At 44.8% G+C, this 20,972-nt stretch overlaps 1 protein-coding gene across 2 annotated transcripts; it reads left to right on the top strand.

Moving 5' to 3' along the window:
- The first annotated feature begins 5,082 nt into the window (after positions 1-5,082).
- dedd.S (death effector domain containing S homeolog) lies at positions 5,083-20,092 on the top strand. Of its 2 annotated transcripts, XM_018232095.2 has the most exons (5): positions 5,083-5,913; positions 7,503-7,908; positions 11,275-11,382; positions 12,511-12,657; positions 18,921-20,092. In XM_018232095.2, the coding sequence occupies exons 2-5, from the start codon at positions 7,584-7,586 to the stop codon at positions 19,295-19,297; spliced, it is 957 nt and encodes a 318-aa protein (XP_018087584.1). In that variant the 5' UTR covers positions 5,083-5,913; positions 7,503-7,583; the 3' UTR covers positions 19,298-20,092.
- Positions 20,093-20,972: the final 880 nt, after the last annotated feature.

Raw genomic sequence — 20,972 nt, 5'->3', positions numbered from 1 at the left:
GCATAAAATACTGAATAATCTATTTCTGCATCAATGCTCGGTCTTCTTGTGGGAAAAACAAGTAGCACTGGAACGTGGAGTCATATCCTGCTGTAACTTCCCCTTTAATTAAGGAAATGAGAACTGGATGTGCTTATCTGCCTCTCTCATTACTGGAAACCTAATGGGCCAACATAGACAATTTCACAAAGAAAACTGCCCCATCTTGCGCCTCTATATGCAGCCCCAAAAAAGGTCCAAGGTGATTCCTATACACACACTAATGGAGATACTCTGTACTCATCATGCCCACAGCCCCCCCAGGAATGCTGCACCTCTAAATATAACTCCAGTTCTTGTTTTTTGGATTGAGAAATACACTGCGGGGGCTCATTGCAACACGAGTTCCTAAGGGCAGAGCATTGAAGAAACAAGAATTGTGGCAATTCATCTAATATGCTGCTCCCTGATAGGGTGCAACCTCAATGACATCACTAAACACAGATTAGAACTGATGACATCACTTGACAGTACAGAGTCGCATTATGATGTAACAGAACTGGCTCTGTGTTAAAACAAATGGTCCTTATAATAAAGAGGGTCAGTGATAGGTTGATGGGAGTACATAGGGCCCCGGACCCATTTCAGTATATATGTTCCTATTGGGGGGCTGTGAATACACTTTGCTCTGTTTCACTTTGTAAGATTATAATGAGGGCAAATTTCCCATAATACACTGAATCATTAGACACAAGATGATATATACCCAATGCTTTATATGTTTACTTCTTCTCTCCTTGATTAAACTGTGACCTGCAGCCTCATACACACACACACACATATATATATATATATACACATACACATATACACAGGATGTGCAGCCAGGTCAATGGTCACCCCCACACACTTACATTTATTTATATCTATGGCCGGTAGTGGTCAGGGATTCTGTACGTTCTCTTTCACTTCTGCTCAATCTATTTCTCTTTCTTACAAACACTACGGCAAGATGGAGACAGTAGGGCAAGATGGAGACAGTAGGGCAAGATGGAGACAGTAGGGCAAGATGGAGACAGTAGGGCAAGATGGAGACAGTAGGGCAAGATGGTGACAGTAGGGCAAGATGGAGACAGTAGGGCAAGATGGTGACAGTAGGGCAAGATGGAGACAGTAGGACAAGATGGAGACAGTAGGACAAGATGGAGACAGTAGGACAAGATGGAGACAGTAGGACAAGATGGAGACAGTAGGACAAGATGGAGGCAGTAGGACAAGATGGAGACAGTAGAACAAGATGGTGACAGTAGGGCAAGATGGAGACAGTAGGACAAGATGGAGGCAGTAGGACAAGATGGAGACAGTAGGACAGTATGGAGACAGTAGGACAAGATGGAGACAGTAGGACAAGATGGAGACAGTAGGACAAGATGGAGACAGTAGGACAAGATGGAGACAGTAGGACAGTATGGAGACAGTAGGACAAGATGGAGACAGTAGGACAAGATGGAGACAGTAGGACAAGATGGAGACAGTAGGGCAAGATGGAGACAGTAGGACAAGATGGAGACAGTAGGACAAGATGGAGGCAGTAGGACAAGATGGAGGCAGTAGGACAAGATGGAGACAGTAGGACAGTATGGAGACAGTAGGACAAGATGGAGACAGTAGGACAAGATGGAGACAGTAGGGCAAGATGGAGACAGTAGGACAAGATGGAGACAGTAGGACAAGATGGAGACAGTAGGACAAGATGGAGACAGTAGGACAGTATGGAGACAGTAGGACAAGATGGAGACAGTAGGACAAGATGGAGACAGTAGGACAAGATGGAGACAGTAGGACAAGATGGAACAGTAGGACAAGATGGAGACAGTAGGACAAGATGGAGACAGTAGGACAAGATGGAGGCAGTAGGACAGTATGGAGACAGTAGGACAAGATGGAGACAGTAGGACAAGATGGAGACAGTAGGACAAGATGGAGACAGTAGGACAAGATGGAGGCAGTAGAGCAAAATGGAGACAGTAGGACAAGATATGAATTAGGGCCTCATGTGGCCCCTATACATCCTGGGCCCCCCTGCAGCCGCAGGGTCTGCTTCCTCTATAGTTCCGCCCCTGAGCGCAATAAAGATATGTTCAACACATGCGATATATCCTACGTCCCATTTTGGTTGTGGGCATCCAGCACTACATACGGTTACTGTGCTGTTGTGCCGATTTCACGTAATCCACCTGCGACTAGAGGCAGAGTTTGTGAATAGGGAATCAGTGTGGATTTGAAAGATTCTTTAGCTGATTGTGATCCCGATCGGATGCCCCTGAGGAAGTCATGAAGGAGTAATGAAACGCATTGAGTGGGATTATTACTGTTACACTGGTAACTAATGAGCCTTTGATATTCGTTAAATTGTAAGTGCAACACATTTTAATAAAGACACTTAGAAGAAAGGATAACACTGGGGGAGCGCCCCCTTCTTTCACTTATCAGGGCCACTATAAGGGCTTCTGTTAGGGGCCCAAATAGGAGTGTGAACCAAACCCCTCACAGCAATTTAAAAGAATAAACAACATTCTGTATCAGGATGAAAGTGCCCCTGTCCCGGCACCGGAAGTTCCCTTTGCTACAGGCGACACCTACAGGCCACACAGCTTTAAATAGTCAGTATTTTATTTATTTTAAATCATAAGTCACAGTAACAATACTTTGTCCCTATGGCATTTATATATTGTGCAGCTGTAACCAATGCAAATGTCTGGATTATGTTTATGGAGATGCCCCGTCCCAGCCTGTGTCCCTTCTGTGCTGTAACGTTACCCAACAAGAAGTTTCCGTACAGCACCAATAGATTAAAATGCCTTTATTGGTACATTACACGGCAAACAGCCTGGTCCGTGACGTTTCATTTTATCTTTTATTAAGCTCTAAAATCACCCTCTAGAAACAGCCCTTTTATACAGGGGAGATTTTCGCCATCTACTGGTTACATGATAGTGATACATGATAGTAATCGCAACAAATTACATACACATTGTTATAATAGTAACAAAATTGTGACACCTAAGTGCCACCTATTGGTTACATTTTAGTATTAAAGAATCCAGCTGACTCAAGAAAACACGTAACATTACCCAACACGGACACACAGTCCCAAAATATACAAGCGACAGGGGCATTAACATTGTGCTGTATAATCTGTAACCTGCACACACACAGCTGTCCCACATACAGATATTGGCCACTTATTCAGAAGTGTAAGGGTCTCATTGTCAACCAAGTCTACTGTCTACTTCCTGGGCTGTTCTCTTTCCCATGGTCAGACAGGAACCTCCCCCTGGGTAAGTGAATCCAATCTCCCCCAGTACTTACCCAGGTACAGAGCTCTGATTCTCTGTACTTCCTGCTCCTGGGCTGTTCTCTTTCCCATGGTCAGACAGGAACCTCCCCCTGGGTAAGTGAATCCAATCTCCCCCAGTACTTACCCAGGTACAGAGCTCTGATTCTCTGTACTTCCTGCTCCTGGGCTGTTCTCTTTCCCATGGTCAGACAGGAACCTCCCCCTGGGTAAGTGAATCCAATCTCCCCCAATACTTACCCAGGTACAGAACTCTGATTCTCTGTACTTCCTGCTCCTGGGCTGTTCTCTTTCCCATGGTCAGACAGGAACCTCCACCTGGGTAAGTGAATCCAATCTCCCCCAGTACTTACCCAGGTACAGAGCTCTGATTCTCTGTACATCCTGCTCCTGGGCTGTTCTCTTTCCCATGGTCAGACAGGAACCTCCCCCTGGGTAAGTGAATCCAATCTCCCCCAGTACTTACCCAGGTACAGAGCTCTGATTCTCTGTACTTCCTGCTCCTGGGCTGTTCTCTTTCCCATGGTCAGACAGGAACCTCCCCCTGGGTAAGTGAATCCAATCTCCCCCAGTACTTACCCAGGTACAGAGCTCTGATTCTCTGTACTTCCTGCTCCTGGGCTGTTCTCTTTCCCATGGTCAGACAGGAACCTCCCCCTGGGTAAGTGAATCCAATCTCCCCCAGTACTTACCCAGGTACAGAGCTCTGATTCTCTGTACTTCCTGCTCCTGGGCTGTTCTCTTTCCCATGGTCAGACAGGAACCTCCACCTGGGTAAGTGAATCCAATCTCCCCCAGTACTTACCCAGGTACAGAGCTCTGATTCTCTGTACATCCTGCTCCTGGGCTGTTCTCTTTCCCATGGTCAGACAGGAACCTCCCCCTGGGTAAGTGAATCCAATCTCCCCCAGTACTTACCCAGGTACAGAGCTCTGATTCTCTGTACTTCCTGCTCCTGGGCTGTTCTCTTTCCCATGGTCAGACAGGAACCTCCCCCTGGGTAAGTGAATCCAATCTCCCCCAGTACTTACCCAGGTACAGAGCTCTGATTCTCTGTACTTCCTGCTCCTGGGCTGTTCTCTTTCCCATGGTCAGACAGGAACCTCCCCCTGGGTAAGTGAATCCAATCTCCCCCAGTACTTACCCAGGTACAGAGCTCTGATTCTCTGTACTTCCTGCTCCTGGGCTGTTCTCTTTCCCATGGTCAGACAGGAACCTCCCCCTGGGTAAGTGAATCCAATCTCCCCCAATACTTACCCAGGTACAGAACTCTGATTCTCTGTACTTCCTGCTCCTGGGCTGTTCTCTTTCCCATGGTCAGACAGGAACCTCCACCTGGGTAAGTGAATCCAATCTCCCCCAGTACTTACCCAGGTACAGAGCTCTGATTCTCTGTACATCCTGCTCCTGGGCTGTTCTCTTTCCCATGGTCAGACAGGAACCTCCCCCTGGGTAAGTGAATCCAATCTCCCCCAGTACTTACCCAGGTACAGAGCTCTGATTCTCTGTACTTCCTGCTCCTGGGCTGTTCTCTTTCCCATGGTCAGACAGGAACCTCCCCCTGGGTAAGTGAATCCAATCTCCCCCAGTACTTACCCAGGTACAGAGCTCTGATTCTCTGTACTTCCTGCTCCTGGGCTGTTCTCTTTCCCATGGTCAGACAGGAACCTCCCCCTGGGTAAGTGAATCCAATCTCCCCCAGTACTTACCCAGGTACAGAGCTCTGATTCTCTGTACTTCCTGCTCCTGGGCTGTTCTCTTTCCCATGGTCAAATGAAGGGAGGGGCTTAGTCCCACACTTGGCCAATGCACTCATAAAAGGAATAATCAGAAATAATAATCATATGCATATGACTTGAGGTCATAGAAAGATGAGAGAAAATGATGATGTAAGCAGTGACATCAGAGATGGCAGAGGTGTACTAAGGAACAGCCTATTATAGACAAAATAACTACTTGTGACATCACCAGGGTGACATCAGACAGATACTGATCTCTGTGCAAGAGATATAGGCCCCGCCTACAGTCGGATCCGCCTTCCACTCAGTATTTTAAGTCCATGGACTATTTCTGCTGCTGCTGCTAGTGATCAGTCTCATACTCGCCAGTATGCTGTGTGACGGCTCCCAGAGCGGAACTGGGAATTTATTAATTTAAATCAAAATTCTTTTTTTGTATTAAAAAAAAGACGAACTATAAATCCTTCTCAATATTTTCTCGCTGCCAGTCTGCCCATTAGCAACATGGCGGCCACATCCCTTGAGGTGGATAGCGCTGAAGCTCACGCCTAGTACCGGATGTTGACCTGACGCCGCCCTTAGTTAAGGTGGCCGCCTGCTCGCTGTCTTTCCTATGGGACTGAAGCCGAAGTACAGAAAGCGCGAAGGACCAATTATTAGCCAGGACTCCTCCTCTTCCAACGGCTCTTCCTCTCCACCCCGGCAGCGGTGCCCGGATGTTCCCGACTCCCTGTACTGTTGCTGATATTGAAGCTGACGGATCTATAATGGCTGCCCCGTCCTGAGAGCAGAGAGACACCCGGACCTGCCCGTGGGGCGGGAGTTGCAGCCGGAGAGGTAAGAGACCCTCGTGTTGCCTCACAGCCCTGTCTCTCCCACCAGCCAGTCCGTTCTGCCTCCTCCCTCTGTGTCCTGAGCCTCCCCTGTACTGATCCTACTGCCTCACTGCCCCGCCCCTCCCCCAACTACTGCCCCGCCCCTCCCCCAACTACTGCCCCTGACTGGGCCCCTGAGCCTCACCAGTCCTGCCCCCTGAATTGTCTGTCCCTTCCCCAGTGTTGTCCCCACAAACCTCTCCCTCCCTCAATATTGTGTCTGTATCCCAGCAGTCCTGTCCTGCTTTATGGCAGCTGAGATTCTAGCTATCTGTATAACAGAACATTCTGTCCCAGTGGCTGCACAGATCCTATCTGATCCCCATTGTAAGCAGCAGTCCTGTCCTGCTTTATGGCAGCTGAGATTCTAGCTATCTGTATAACAGAGCATTCTGTCCCAGTGGCTGCACAGATCCTATCTGATCCCCATTGTAAGCAGCAGTCCTGTCCTGCTTTATGGCAGCTGAGATTCTAGCTATCTGTATAACAGAGCATTCTGTCCCAGTGGCTGCACAGATCCTATCTGATCCCCATTGTAAGCAGCAGTCCTGTCCTGCTTTATGGCAGCTGAGATTCTAGCTATCTGTATAACAGAACATTCTGTCCCAGTGGCTGCACAGATCCTATCTGATCCCCATTGTAAGCAGCAGTCCTGTCCTGCTTTATGGCAGCTGAGATTCTAGCTATCTGTATAACAGAACATTCTGTCCCAGTGACTGCACAGATCCTATCTGATCCCCATTGTAAGCAGCAGTCCTGTCCTGCTTTATGGCAGCTGAGATTCTAGCTATCTGTATAACAGAACATTCTGTCCCAGTGGCTGCACAGATCCTATCTGATCCCCATTGTAAGCAGCAGTCCTGTCCTGCTTTATGGCAGCTGAGATTCTAGCTATCTGTATAACAGAACATTCTGTCCCAGTGGCTGCACAGATCCTATCTGATCCCCATTGTAAGCAGCAGTCCTCAAAACACTAAAGGCAACTGCACCTGTCTGGATATTGGTGAAATTGATTCAAATTCTATTTGAGTTTTCGGGTCGTTTACATTTTATCTATGTTAAAAAAAAAATTATTTTTTTTAAAATAAAGTTAGATTGGTAGAATTTCGAATTCATGAGAGTTTACTGGAGTTTTGAAATAAATGTGCCTCTAAGTGTCTCTATGGGAGGAGGTGCCATATTGATTCCCTTAGACAGTACAGTATGAGGGTATAGCTTATTGTGTGCCCAGAACATTCCTTCTCTGTATATTTGTATTTATACATATGGGAGGAGGAGGTGCCATATTGATTCCCTTAGACAGTACAGTATGAGGGTATAACTTATTGTGTGCCCAGAACATTCCTTCTCTGTATATTTGTATTTATACATATGGGAGGAGGAGGTGCCATATTGATTCCCTTAGACAGTACAGTATGAGGGTATAGCTTATTGTGTGCCCAGAACATTCCTTCTCTGTATATTTGTATTTATACATATGGGAGGAGCTGTCATATATAAATGTACATGTTGTTTTTACTGCACCTTTAATTCTTCTCTTTCTCTCCGTAGGTTGCCGATAGGCTGGGAGATACCATTAGCACGCTGGGAGGGGAGTGGGAGGGGACTGGGAGGAGCTGTTGAACTCTTGTTATGGCCAATTTGAAGAGGAGTCGGGAGGAGGCGTGGCCAGAAGAGAACGGGGATCGGGAGCATGGACTGTACAGTCTTCATCGCATGTTTGACATTGTTGGGACTCACTTGACTCACAGGGACGTGCGAGTTCTCTCCTTCCTTTTTGTGGACGTTATTGATGACTATGAGAGGGGGATGATTCGCAGTGGGCGGGACTTCTTGTTGGCCCTTGAAAGGCAGGGCCGTTGCGATGAGACCAACTTCCGGCAGGTCCTTCAGCTCCTGAGGATCATCACGAGGCACGACCTGCTGCCCTACGTCACGCTCAAGAGAAGGAGGGCGGGTGAGTGGAAAGAAAGCTGCCATATTGTTTGCTAGGCAGTTCTTACTTATTGTGACTCAGTGTAAGTTAGTACCTGCTGAGGAGCCTCCCTCCCAAAACTGCCCCATCAGAAAGTGCAGAGCCATGGAGCAGGGTCGTTGCTACTTAATCTTCTCTTGGCAACCGGAAGCATGCTCAGAATGAACCCGGTTTAACTGTGTAACTCCTGGTGGGAAGATCAGGTGCCCCGCCCCCTCTAATCTGTTTAGGAAAGATGTGAGAAAGGTTTCTAATTTTATTCCTAAGCAGAAGAACATCAGCCTCTTTCTTTCTCCTGACAACTTCCTTGACTACTTGCTGGTCAGACTGGTGGGAAACTGACCAGCAGGTGGCGCTGTTGTAACTAAATTCATTCATATTAACAGTACATGTATCCCTTAATATCTTTTGGAATAAAAACAAAATAAACTATGTTTAAATTACAAAAATGCTTAGAATAGCCCCCTCATCAATTCTACATTCACTTATTATAAAGGAGACATATAGGATAAATGAAATATACGTAATTTTGTAGGTAATTATGAGTGATATATGGTGTTATTTTACATGGTGCTAAAAATTAATATTGTCTTTAATGAGGGGTTCACGGTCCCTGGCAGAAGCACAGTAGGAGGGGGACAGCCAATCACAGCCTTGCAGTCACACAAGCACAGACAGGCTTCAGTTCCCTATCAGGTCCTGCTAGCTGCTGATTGGTTCCTGTCCTACAGTGCAGTGAGCTGAGAGCACAGCCTGGGAAAGCAGGAAGAGAAGGGATTATTAGGGTTTTTTGCAGAAATATTCAATAAATGAAACCCATTAAGCAGAATTCTTCTACATCTAAATGAGTATAACGCACTGGTACATTCTTATTTTATTACACTAAATGTCTCCATTAAAGGTAAACTTATCCTATAGAATTGGATGTCCCTCCTGTTGGCTGATTGGTCAGATACCAGCCCAGTTAGTTGTACCTGCCACATTATATCTTATCAGTCCATGACACCCGGGGACTCCTCGCCATACGTTGCATGATGGACAGTTACCCAGAATGCTCTGTAACAATGCCATAGATATGATTGGCTGTGAAGGCAGGCGGAGGTGCAGGTGAGCTGATATTCCCTGAAATAAAGTGACAGTTCCACAGCAAACTGCACCTCGTGTTCTCACTAAAGGATAATGCCTCTCAATATTACAATAAAATATCCCAGGCTACCCATGATTTCAAAGGGTAAATAAACCCTACACTTAGAGGAGCCGAAGTTGTTTCAGGTTGAAAGAGCAACCGCTGCAGCTGTATCAGCCGTCCATTGTGGGTCATTAGCAAAGTCCGATTGGGTTGAGCACCAATACCCCTATTGCTTGTGTTCGATCCTCACCCGAAAACACTGACAATCAGTGTAGATGTAAATTGCCTGTGTGTGGTACCAGGTCCTTATACTCTGACACAATAGAGGAGGAGCTTGTCTGCTCCAATTCCCCTCTATAGCTGATCCAGAAAAGCTGACGGTCTAATACTGAGAGATCATTGGCTGGATTTACATTGGGTTGAAAAAAGACAAAAGTCCATCAAGTCCAACCCCTCCAAATGAAAACCCAGCCCCATACACACACCCCTCCCTACTGTCACATAAATGATATATACCCATATCTATACTAACTATAGAGTTTAGTATCACAATAGCCTTTGTATTATGTCTGTCCAAGAAATCATCCAAGTCCCTCTTATAGTCATTAACTGAATCATCACCCGGCAGTGCATTCCCCAACCTCACTGTCCTGACTGTGATGAACCCCCTACTCTGTTCCTTTAAATGAAACTTCTTTTCCTCTAGTCTGAAGGGGAGGCCTCTGGTACGTGATTCTCTTTATGGGTAAAAAAGTCTCCTGCTATTTGTCTATAATGTCCTCTAATGTACTTGTAAAGTCTAATCATGTCCCCTCACAAGCGCCTTTTTTCCCCCAGAGAAAACAACCCCAACCTTGTCAGTCTCCCCTCATAATTTAACTCTTCCCTCCCTCTAACCAGTTTAGTTGCACTTAGTCTCTGCACTCTCTCCAGCTCATTTATATCCCTCTTAAGGACTGGAGTCCAAAACTGCCCCCATACTCCAGATGAGGCCTCACCAGGGACCTATAAAGAGACACAATTATGTTTTCATCCCTTGAGTTAATGCCCTTTTTTTTATACAAGACAGAACTTTATTTGCTTTAGTAGCCACAGAATGACACTGCCCAGAATTAGACAACTTGTTATCTACAAAAGCCCCAAGATCCTTCTGTGTGGCACTGTATCAAATGCTTTAGCAAAGTCTAAGTAAATCACATCCACTGCCATCCCAGAATCAAGGTCCCTGCTCACCTTCTCATAAAAAGAAATTTAGTTAGTCTGGCAAGATCTATTACACATAAAACCATGCTGGCACACACTCATAGTATTATGATTTGCTACAAAGTCCAGTATCTTATCCTTTATTAACCCTTTGAAAAGCTTTCCTACCACTAATGTCAGACTAACTGGCCTATAGAGGCTGAGAACGGGATCCTTTTTTGAATAGAGGCACCACATTAGCAATTCGCTAGTCTCGCGGCACTATGCCAGACCTCCATTGCCTAAAGAGGTTTGGCAATCACAGAGCTAAGCTCGCTAAGTATCCTGGGATGAATACCATCTGGCCCTGGACCTTTGTTTATCTTAACATGTTCTAGTCTCTTTTGAATTTCCTCGTGTGTGAACCATGCATCATTCGTTGTATTACTAGAATTGGAACTATCAAGAAGGAAACCTTCATTAACTGGTTCCTAATCTGTGTAGACAGACGAAAAATATGAGTTCAAAATCTCAGCTTTTTTTTTGCTCTCGTCAACCAGCTGACCCTCATCTGATTTAAGGAGAAACATAAGCCGAGCTTCCCTAAATGAGTGAGCAGCCAATGAGAATGAAGGTAGCAATGCTTGTGCTGCCGCATAGTTTTTGTGCATGTTTCTCTGCATGTGTGTAATGTCCGTGCCAGGGGAGGGGCAAACAAAAGTGGGCAAAAGTAGTTGTCCTTTAAAGTAGTTTATGTATAAACACTATCCCTGGCCCCAGTGGGCCCTTATTCTGTGTTTGCCACAATGAGAGTGTGGTCCAGTCACTGCACTTGGGAGTGGTCATAACCCAGTGATTTGAAGTGTCATATGCCCGTGGGATTGTTGTAGCGCCCCCTAGCCTAGTGTAGTGGTACCTACAGGTATGACCCTGGGGTCGTGTGTCTACTGCTTTATATTGGGTGTATTATAAATAATATCCACAGCGCTCTTGTAGTTCAACATATGCTGATCGTATCTGTCTGTCCTTCCCATCAGTGTGTCCGGACCTGGTGGACAAATACCTGGAGGAGACGTCTATTCACTACGTCACGCCGCGGGGCCACGGCAGCACAGAGACAGACAGTGAGCAGCCGCGCACGCCAGGTAACGAGTATTACTCAGCCACAGGATAATGGGAGGGGCAATGTCTGCTTCTTGACTGATGGCAACCAAGCGGCCAGTAGCATTTGCTGTTTGAAGGCAAGCATCTGGTTGCTATGGGTTACTAGACTTAAAGCTGGTGGTTCACCTTTAAACTAACTGTTGGTATGATGTAGAGAGTGAGATTCTGAGACAAGCTACAATTGGTTTTCATTTTTAATTATTCGTGGTTTTTGCTTTTTTTTTTTTTTTTTTTAGCTTTTTATGCGGCAGCTCTCCAGTTTGTAATTTCAGCCATCTGGTTGCTAAGGTCCAAATGACTCTAGCAACCATACATTGATGTTAATAAGACTGGAATATGAATAGGAGAGGGACTGAATGAAAAGACGAGGAATAAAAAGTAACAATAAAAATAAATGTGTAGCCTTACAGAGCATTTGTTTTTTTACATGGGGTCAGCGACCCCCATTTGAAAGCTGGTAGGATTCAGAAGAAGAAGGCAAATAATTCAAAAACTATAGAAAATAAATAATGAGGACCAACTGAAATGCTGCCTAGAATTGGCCTAAAAGTTACCTTAAAGATGAACTACCCCTTTAAGCCTAGCTAGTGAATAATAGAAGTGTCTGTGCTACTTAAAGGACCAGTAACATCAACACTTTTTAAAAATAAATTCGTTAGTATACATTTGAAAAAAAAAAAAAAAAACAACCAAGACAAATCACACTTTAAAATCGCAAAATAACTTGCCGAAACTCCGCTTGCGCTCCTCTTCAGAAAAGGCGGCGATCCATTGTGCGGCACTCGATTTCTCCTCCCTGCTTTCCTTATAGGAGATAGTCAGGGAGGAGAGATCGAGTGCCGCACCATCGATCGTTGCCTTTTCTGAAGAGGAGCGCAAGCGGAGTTTCGGCAAGTTATTTTGCGATTTTAAAGTTTGATTTGTCTTGGTGGGTTTTTTCAATGTATACTAACGAATTTTTTTTAAAAAAGTGTTGATGTTACTGGTCCTTTAACCCTTTCATCGTTTCCTTTGCTTTCATCCCCTTTACTCTTCTCCGCGGCACATGGGGGCGTGGCCATGGAGCTCCCCAGCTTATTATTAATGTCACCTTTTCTATTGCCCCTCAGCACCCCCTCACCACCCTGTCGTCTGCTCCTCCCCGTCTGGACCCCAGATCTGCACAAAGCGACCCACCCGCGGCCGACCCCCACTCAGCAGCCAGCGGAAAAGGAGGAAGTCCATCACCCCTGACCCCAAGGAGAAACAGACCTGTGGTAAGGACCCCAGCGCCCCCCACAGGCTGAATGTTCAAATACAAGTGTAACAGTCTCTGGTTGCCACACTTGCCAGGTTGGTGGGCTACTAATTTAAAGCCCAGGCGGGTTTTGAAAGTACAAACTTACCAAGATTTGGGCTACTTTTTGGCCTTTTGTCTGGTTTGTACTTTGGAAACCAGACAAATTTTTTTCCTTCCCGTAATGTGACGAGCCTGTGTCTCCCAATGCATGTTGGGTAATGTAGTCTTTGTTTAACCTTTTGCCAAGCTTAATGTAAGACTACAAAACCCAGCATGCAATGGGAGTTACCAGATTTTGGACTCTGTACCCCAGTCTCTGGTCCCATTCAAACATGTACCCGGTGACTTTCCTCAATTTTGAGGCAAAAATCTGTTATCTACGAAAATGTCCAGAGGTTGAGTTGTTTTACTAATATTTATTGAAATTGTATAGAAATTAGGCCTTATGGGCCCCTATACCTCCTGGCCCCCTCTGTAGTTACCCCCCTGGTGACTGGTGAATCTGTAACATTTTGCTTCATGGAAAAATTTAAAAAACTTATTTTGAAGTGACTCTTGGCTAGTTTTGGGCTGGTATTGAAGTGTCTCTTGGCTAGTTTTTGGCTACTCTTGAAGTGATTCTTGGCTAGTTTTGGGCTGGTTTTGAAGGGACTCTTGGCTAGTTTTGGTCTGGTTTTGAAGGGACTCTTGGCTAGTTTTGGGCTGGTTTTGAAGTGACTCTTGGCTAGTTTTGGGCTGGTTTTGAAGGGACTCTTGGCTAGTTTTGGGCTGGTTTTGAAGGGACTCTTGGCTAGTTTTGGGCTGGTTTTGAAGGGACTCTTGGCTAGTTTTGGGCTGGTTTTGAAGGGACTCTTGGCTAGTTTTGGGCTGGTTTTGAAGTGTCTCTTGGCTAGTTTTGGGCTGGTTTTGAAGTGACTCTTGGCTAGTTTTGGGCTGGTTTTGAAGTGACTCTTGGCTAGTTTTGGGCTGGTTTTGAAGGGACTCTTGGCTAGTTTTGGGCTGGTTTTGAAGTGATTCTTGGCTAGTTTTGGGCTGGTTTTGAAGTGACTCTTGGCTAGTTTTGGGCTGGTTTTGAAGTGTCTCTTGGCTAGTTTTGGGCTGGTTTTGAAGGGACTCTTGGCTAGTTTTGGGCTGGTTTTGAAGTGACTCTTGGCTAGTTTTGGGCTGGTTTTGAAGGGACTCTTGGCTAGTTTTGGGCTGGTTTTGAAGGGACTCTTGGCTAGTTTTGGGCTGGTTTTGAAGTGATTCTTGGCTAGTTTTGGGCTGGTTTTGAAGTGACTCTTGGCTAGTTTTTGGCTACTCTTGAAGTGACTCTTGGCTAGTTTTGGGCTGGTTTTGAAGTGTCTCTTGGCTAGTTTTTGGCTACTTTTGAAGTGTCTCTTGGCTAGTTTTGGGCTGGTTTTGAAGTGTCTCTTGGCTAGTTTTGGGCTACTCTTGAAGTGACTCTTAGCTAGTTTTGGGCTGGTATTGAAGTGTCTCTTGGCTAGTTTTGGGCTGGTTTTGAAGTGACTCTTGGCTAGTTTTGGGCTGGTTTTGAAGTGTCTCTTGGCTAGTTTTGGGCTGGTTTTGAAGTGACTCTTGGCTAGTTTTGGGCTGGTTTTGAAGTGTCTCTTGGCTAGTTTTGGGCTGGTTTTGAAGTGACTCTTGGCTAGTTTTGGGCTGGTTTTGAAGTGACTCTTGGCTAGTTTTGGGCTGGTTTTGAAGTGATTCTTGGCTAGTTTTGGGCTGGTTTTGAAGTGACTCTTGGCTAGTTTTGGGCTGGTTTTGAAGTGTCTCTTGGCTTGTTTTGGGCTGGTTTTGAAGTGACTCTTGGCTAGTTTTGGGCTGGTTTTGAAGAAACTCTTGGCTAGTTTTTGGCTACTCTTGAAGTGACTCTTGGCTAGTTTTGGGCTGGTTTTGAAGTAACTCTTGGCTAGTTTTTGGCTACTTTTGAAGTGTCTCTTGGCTAGTTTTGGGCTGGTTTTGAAGTGTCTCTTGGCTAGTTTTGGGCTACTCTTGAAGTGACTCTTAGCTAGTTTTGGGCTGGTATTGAAGAAACTCTTGGCTAGTTTTGGGCTACTCTTGAAGTGACTCTTGGCTAGTTTTGGGCTGGTTTTGAAGAAACTCTTGGCTAGTTTTGGGCTACTCTTGAAGTGACTCTTGGCTAGTTTTGGGCTGGTTTTGAAGTGACTCTTGGCTAGTTTTGGGCTGGTTTTGAAGTGTCTCTTGGCTAGTTTTGGGCTGGTTTTGAAGTGTCTCTTGGCTAGTTTTGGGCTGGTTTTGAAGTGACTCTTGGCTAGTTTTGGGCTGGTTTTGAAGTGTCTCTTGGCTAGTTTTGGGCTACTCTTGAAGTGACTCTTAGCTAGTTTTGGGCTGGTATTGAAGAAACTCTTGGCTAGTTTTGGGCTACTCTTGAAGTGACTCTTGGCTAGTTTTGGGCTCTTATTGAAGTAACTCTTGGCTAGTTTTGGGCTCTTATTGAAGTAACTCTTGGCTAGTTTTGGGCTTGTATTGAAGTGACTTGGCTAGTTTTGGGCTGGTTTTGAAGTGACTCTTGGCTAGTTTTGGGCTGGTACTGAAGTGACTCTTGGCTAGTTTTGGGCTTCTCTTGAAGTGACTCTTGGCTAGTTTTGGGCTGGTTTTGAAGTGACTCTTGGCTAGTTTTGGGCTGGTTTTGAAGTGACTCTTGGCTAGTTTTGGGCTGGTTTTGAAGTGTCTCTTGGCTAGTTTTGGGCTGGTTTTGAAGTGACTCTTGGCTAGTTTTGGGCTGGTTTTGAAGTGACTCTTGGCTAGTTTTGGGCTCTTATTGAAGTAACTCTTGGCTAGTTTTGGGCTTGTATTGAAGTGACTTGGCTAGTTTTGGGCTGGTATTGAAGTGACTCTTGGCTAGTTTAGGGCTTCTCTTGAAGTGACTCTTGGCTAGTTTTGGGCTCTTATTGAAGTGACTCTTGGCTAGTTTTGGGCTTCTCTTGAAGTGACTCTTGGCTAGTTTTGGGCTCTTATTGAAGTGACTCTTGGCTAGTTTTGGGCTGATTTTGAAGTGACTCTTGGCTAGTTTTGGGCTGGTTTTGAAGTGTCTCTTGGCTAGTTTTGGGCTGGTTTTGAAGTGACTCTTGGCTAGTTTTGGGCTGGTTTTGAAGTGTCTCTTGGCTAGTTTTGGGCTGGTTTTGAAGTGACTCTTGGCTAGTTTTGGGCTTGTATTGAAGTGACTTGGCTAGTTTTGGGCTGGTTTTGAAGTGACTCTTGGATAGTTTTGGGCTGGTTTTGAAGTGACTCTTGGATAGTTTTGGGCTGGTATTGAAGTGACTCTTGGCTAGTTTAGGGCTTCTCTTGAAGTGACTCTTGGCTAGTTTTGGGCTCTTATTGAAGTGACTCTTGGCTAGTTTTGGGCTCTTATTGAAGTGACTCTTGGCTAGTTTTGGGCTTCTCTTGAAGTGACTCTTGGCTAGTTTTGGGCTCTTATTGAAGTGACTCTTGGCTAGTTTTGGGCTGATTTTGAAGTGACTCTTGGCTAGTTTTGGGCTGGTTTTGAAGTGATTCTTGGATAGTTTTGGGCTGGTTTTGAAGTGACTCTTGGCTAGTTTTGGGCTGGTTTTGAAGTGTCTCTTGGCTAGTTTTGGGCTGGTTTTGAAGTGACTCTTGGCTAGTTTTGGGCTGGTTTTGAAGAAACTCTTGGCTAGTTTTTGGCTACTCTTGAAGTGACTCTTGGCTAGTTTTGGGCTGGTTTTGAAGTAACTCTTGGCTAGTTTTTGGCTACTTTTGAAGTGTCTCTTGGCTAGTTTTGGGCTGGTTTTGAAGTGTCTCTTGGCTAGTTTTGGGCTACTCTTGAAGTGACTCTTGGCTAGTTTTGGGCTACTCTTGAAGTGACTCTTGGCTAGTTTTGGGCTGGTTTTGAAGAAACTCTTGGCTAGTTTTGGGCTACTCTTGAAGTGACTCTTGGCTAGTTTTGGGCTGGTTTTGAAGTGACTCTTGGCTAGTTTTGGGCTGGTTTTGAAGTGTCTCTTGGCTAGTTTTGGGCTGGTTTTGAAGTGACTCTTGGCTAGTTTTGGGCTGGTTTTGAAGTGTCTCTTGGCTAGTTTTGGGCTGGTTTTGAAGTGTCTCTTGGCTAGTTTTGGGCTGGTTTTGAAGTGACTCTTGGCTAGTTTTGGGCTGGTTTTGAAGTGACTCTTGGCTAGTTTTGGGCTCTTATTGAAGTAACTCTTGGCTAGTTTTGGGCTCTTATTGAAGTAACTCTTGGCTAGTTTTGGGCTTGTATTGAAGTGACTTGGCTAGTTTTTGGCTACTTTTGAAGTGTCTCTTGGCTAGTTTTGGGCTGGTTTTGAAGTGTCTCTTGGCTAGTTTTGGGCTACTCTTGAAGTGACTCTTGGCTAGTTTTGGGCTACTCTTGAAGTGACTCTTGGCTAGTTTTGGGCTGGTTTTGAAGAAACTCTTGGCTAGTTTTGGGCTACTCTTGAAGTGACTCTTGGCTAGTTTTGGGCTGGTTTTGAAGTGACTCTTGGCTAGTTTTGGGCTGGTTTTGAAGTGTCTCTTGGCTAGTTTTGGGCTGGTTTTGAAGTGACTCTTGGCTAGTTTTGGGCTGGTTTTGAAGTGTCTCTTGGCTAGTTTTGGGCTGGTTTTGAAGTGTCTCTTGGCTAGTTTTGGGCTGGTTTTGAAGTGACTCTTGGCTAGTTTTGGGCTGGTTTTGAAGTGACTCTTGGCTAGTTTTGGGCTCTTATTGAAGTAACTCTTGGCTAGTTTTGGGCTCTTATTGAAGTAACTCTTGGCTAGTTTTGGGCTTGTATTGAAGTGACTTGGCTAGTTTTGGGCTGGTTTTGAAGTGACTCTTGGCTAGTTTTGGGCTGGTATTGAAGTGACTCTTGGCTAGTTTTGGGCTTCTCTTGAAGTGACTCTTGGCTAGTTTTGGGCTGGTTTTGAAGTGACTCTTGGCTAGTTTTGGGCTTGTTTTGAAGTGACTCTTGGCTAGTTTTGGGCTGGTTTTGAAGTGACTCTTGGCTAGTTTTGGGCTCTTATTGAAGTAACTCTTGGCTAGTTTTGGGCTTGTATTGAAGTGACTTGGATAGTTTTGGGCTGGTATTGAAGTGACTCTTGGCTAGTTTAGGGCTTCTCTTGAAGTGACTCTTGGCTAGTTTTGGGCTCTTATTGAAGTGACTCTTGGCTAGTTTTGGGCTTCTCTTGAAGTGACTCTTGGCTAGTTTTGGGCTCTTATTGAAGTGACTCTTGGCTAGTTTTGGGCTGATTTTGAAGTGACTCTTGGCTAGTTTTGGGCTTCTCTTAAAGTCACTCTTGGCTAGTTTTGGGCTGGTTTTGAAGTGTCTCTTGGCTAGTTTTGGGCTGGTTTTGAAGTGACTCTTGGCTAGTTTTGGGCTGGTTTTGAAGTGTCTCTTGGCTAGTTTTGGGCTGGTTTTGAAGTGACTCTTGGCTAGTTTTGGGCTGGTTTTGAAGTGACTCTTGGCTAGTTTTGGGCTCTTATTGAAGTAACTCTTGGCTAGTTTTGGGCTCTTATTGAAGTAACTCTTGGCTAGTTTTGGGCTTGTATTGAAGTGACTTGGCTAGTTTTGGGCTGGTTTTGAAGTGACTCTTGGCTAGTTTTGGGCTGGTATTGAAGTGACTCTTGGCTAGTTTTGGGCTTCTCTTGAAGTGACTCTTGGCTAGTTTTGGGCTGGTTTTGAAGTGACTCTTGGCTAGTTTTGGGCTTGTTTTGAAGTGTCTCTTGGCTAGTTTTGGGCTGGTTTTGAAGTGACTCTTGGCTAGTTTTGGGCTGGTTTTGAAGTGACTCTTGGCTAGTTTTGGGCTCTTATTGAAGTAACTCTTGGCTAGTTTTGGGCTTGTATTGAAGTGACTTGGCTAGTTTTGGGCTGGTTTTGAAGTGACTCTTGGATAGTTTTGGGCTGGTATTGAAGTGACTCTTGGCTAGTTTAGGGCTTCTCTTGAAGTGACTCTTGGCTAGTTTTGGGCTCTTATTGAAGTGACTCTTGGCTAGTTTTGGGCTTCTCTTGAAGTGACTCTTGGCTAGTTTTGGGCTCTTATTGAAGTGACTCTTGGCTAGTTTTGGGCTGATTTTGAAGTGACTCTTGGCTAGTTTTGGGCTTCTCTTAAAGTCACTCTTGGCTAGTTTTGGGCTGGTATTGTAGTGACTCTTGGCTAGTTTTGGGCTGGTTTGTGCTGACCCTGTTCCTCGGGCAGAACTTCCCATCATGCCCTGTGAGTGGGATGTAGTTGTGCAGATGAATAGGGTGTGACGTTCCTATTTGTGACCCCCAGATATCCGGCTGCGAGTGAGAGCAGAATACTGTCAGCACGAGACCGCCCTCCAGGGAAACGTCTTCTCCAACAAGCAGGACCCTTTGGAGCGACAGTTTGAACGTTTTAACCAGGCCAACACCATCCTCAAATCCAGAGACCTCGGCTCCATCATCTGTGACATCAAATTCTCCGAGCTCACCTACCTGGACGCCTTCTGGCGCGACTACATCAACGGCTCCTTATTGGAGGCCCTCAAGGGCGTCTTCATCACGGACTCGCTCAAGCAAGCCGTGGGCCACGAGGCCATCAAACTGCTGGTCAACGTGGACGAGGAAGACTATGAGATCGGCCGCCAGAAACTGCTGCGAAACTTAATGGTGCAAACGGCTTTGTGAAAAAAAACACTTACAAAGGCGCATTTACGGGGCAGGGATAAACCACAGCTTAGTAAATGGTGCCCTTAACCATCAATTCACCCCCTTTATTTTTCAGTACTTTTTTTTTTTTTTTTATAAATAAGTAAAAAAAAAGGAAAATAATCCAAATCTATAAATCTATTGAAGGGGAGCACTGTGTTGCTTGTGAGGCCGCGAGGAGTTTGGCGCTACAACATTATTATTATACGAGTAAATATATATATATTTATGTACAGATATAGAGATCAATATGGAGCCTTCTCATGGCGGCCCACCTTTGTGCCGCTCAATAACCTCCCCTCCGGCATTGTGTCACTTTTTTTCATTTTTTTTGTGTGTAATTTATAATTATGGACAATATCCGCCCAGATCTGGGGCCCATCATCCCAAAACCGCGTCCCGGCCCTTTAAGTGTCCGACTCACTTTCGTTTTGTCCCTTTTGCTCACATGTCTCGTCCCTGGGGGGGGGGGAGCGAAAATAGAGGGAAAAAATCCTAAAATGACACTTTTTAGTTGTCAAACTTCCAAACTGTAAAGAAACCTGTAGCAGTGATAACGTTGCCTTAAATCTCCCTACGTTTTTTTCTTTTTTGCAACTTTCGTATTTATCTCCGACCCCCAATTGTTTGTTTTTTTCTTGTTTTGTCATCAGAAAACACCAGTTTACATTGGACTTTGTTATTGTCACATTTACCTCCATCCGACGCCATTTCCTAAAGGGGAAGTTCACTTTTACTTTAACTTTTAGTACGACATAAAAATCTAAGATTCTTGTTTTTTGTTTTTTTTTTAAATAGTTTTTGGGAATTATTTTCAGTTTTCAAATGGGGGGTCACTGACCCCAGCAGCCCAGAAAACAATTGCTCTTTGAGGCTACGTTTGTTATTGTTTAGGCCCTTCTCCTATTCATGTTTCAGCCTCCACTTCAAACCTCCACCTGGTTACTAGGGTAAATTGCACCTTAGCAACCGGAGCTGATTTCATAATAAAAATGATAAAAAAAAAAGATATTTCGGAATTAATGGAAGTTAAATTACAGGTGAACTAGCCCTTTAAAAACAGCAAGCTCAAATCTTAATTGTTATTTTTAAAAAAATTCTGTTTAGGGTCAAAAACTGAATACAGATATGGGACCTGTTATCCAGAATGCTCAGGGCCTGAGGTTTTCCAGATAAAGGGTCTTTCCATAATGTGGATCTTCATACCTTAAGTCTACTAGAAAATCATATAAACATGAAATAAAGCCAATAGGCTGGTTTTGCCTCCAATAAGGATTAATTATATCTTAGTTGGGATCAAGTACAAACGACTGTTTTATTATTACACAGAAAAAGGAAATATTTTTTCAAAAATTTGGATAAAACCAGCGATGCACTAAATCCAGGATTCAGTTCAGGATTTGGCCTTTACAGCAAGTTTTGGATTCGGCCGAATCCTTGTGCCTGGCCAATCCGAATCCTAATTTGCATATGTAAATTAGGGGTGGGCGGGAAATCATGTGACTTTTCATCACAAAAGCATTTTTTCCTTTTCTGCCCCTAATTTGCACATGCAATCATTTTGGTTCGGTATTCGGCTGAATCTTTCACCAGGGATTCGGCCGAATAGTGGACTCGGTGCATCTCTAGATAAAAAGGAGTCTATGGGAAATGG

This window comes from Xenopus laevis, chromosome 8S (assembly GCF_017654675.1).
Source record: "Xenopus laevis strain J_2021 chromosome 8S, Xenopus_laevis_v10.1, whole genome shotgun sequence".
Lineage (NCBI taxonomy): Eukaryota > Metazoa > Chordata > Amphibia > Anura > Pipidae > Xenopus > Xenopus laevis.
Note: the sequence above shows the minus strand (reverse complement) of the source record. Positions and strands in the feature narration are given on the sequence as shown.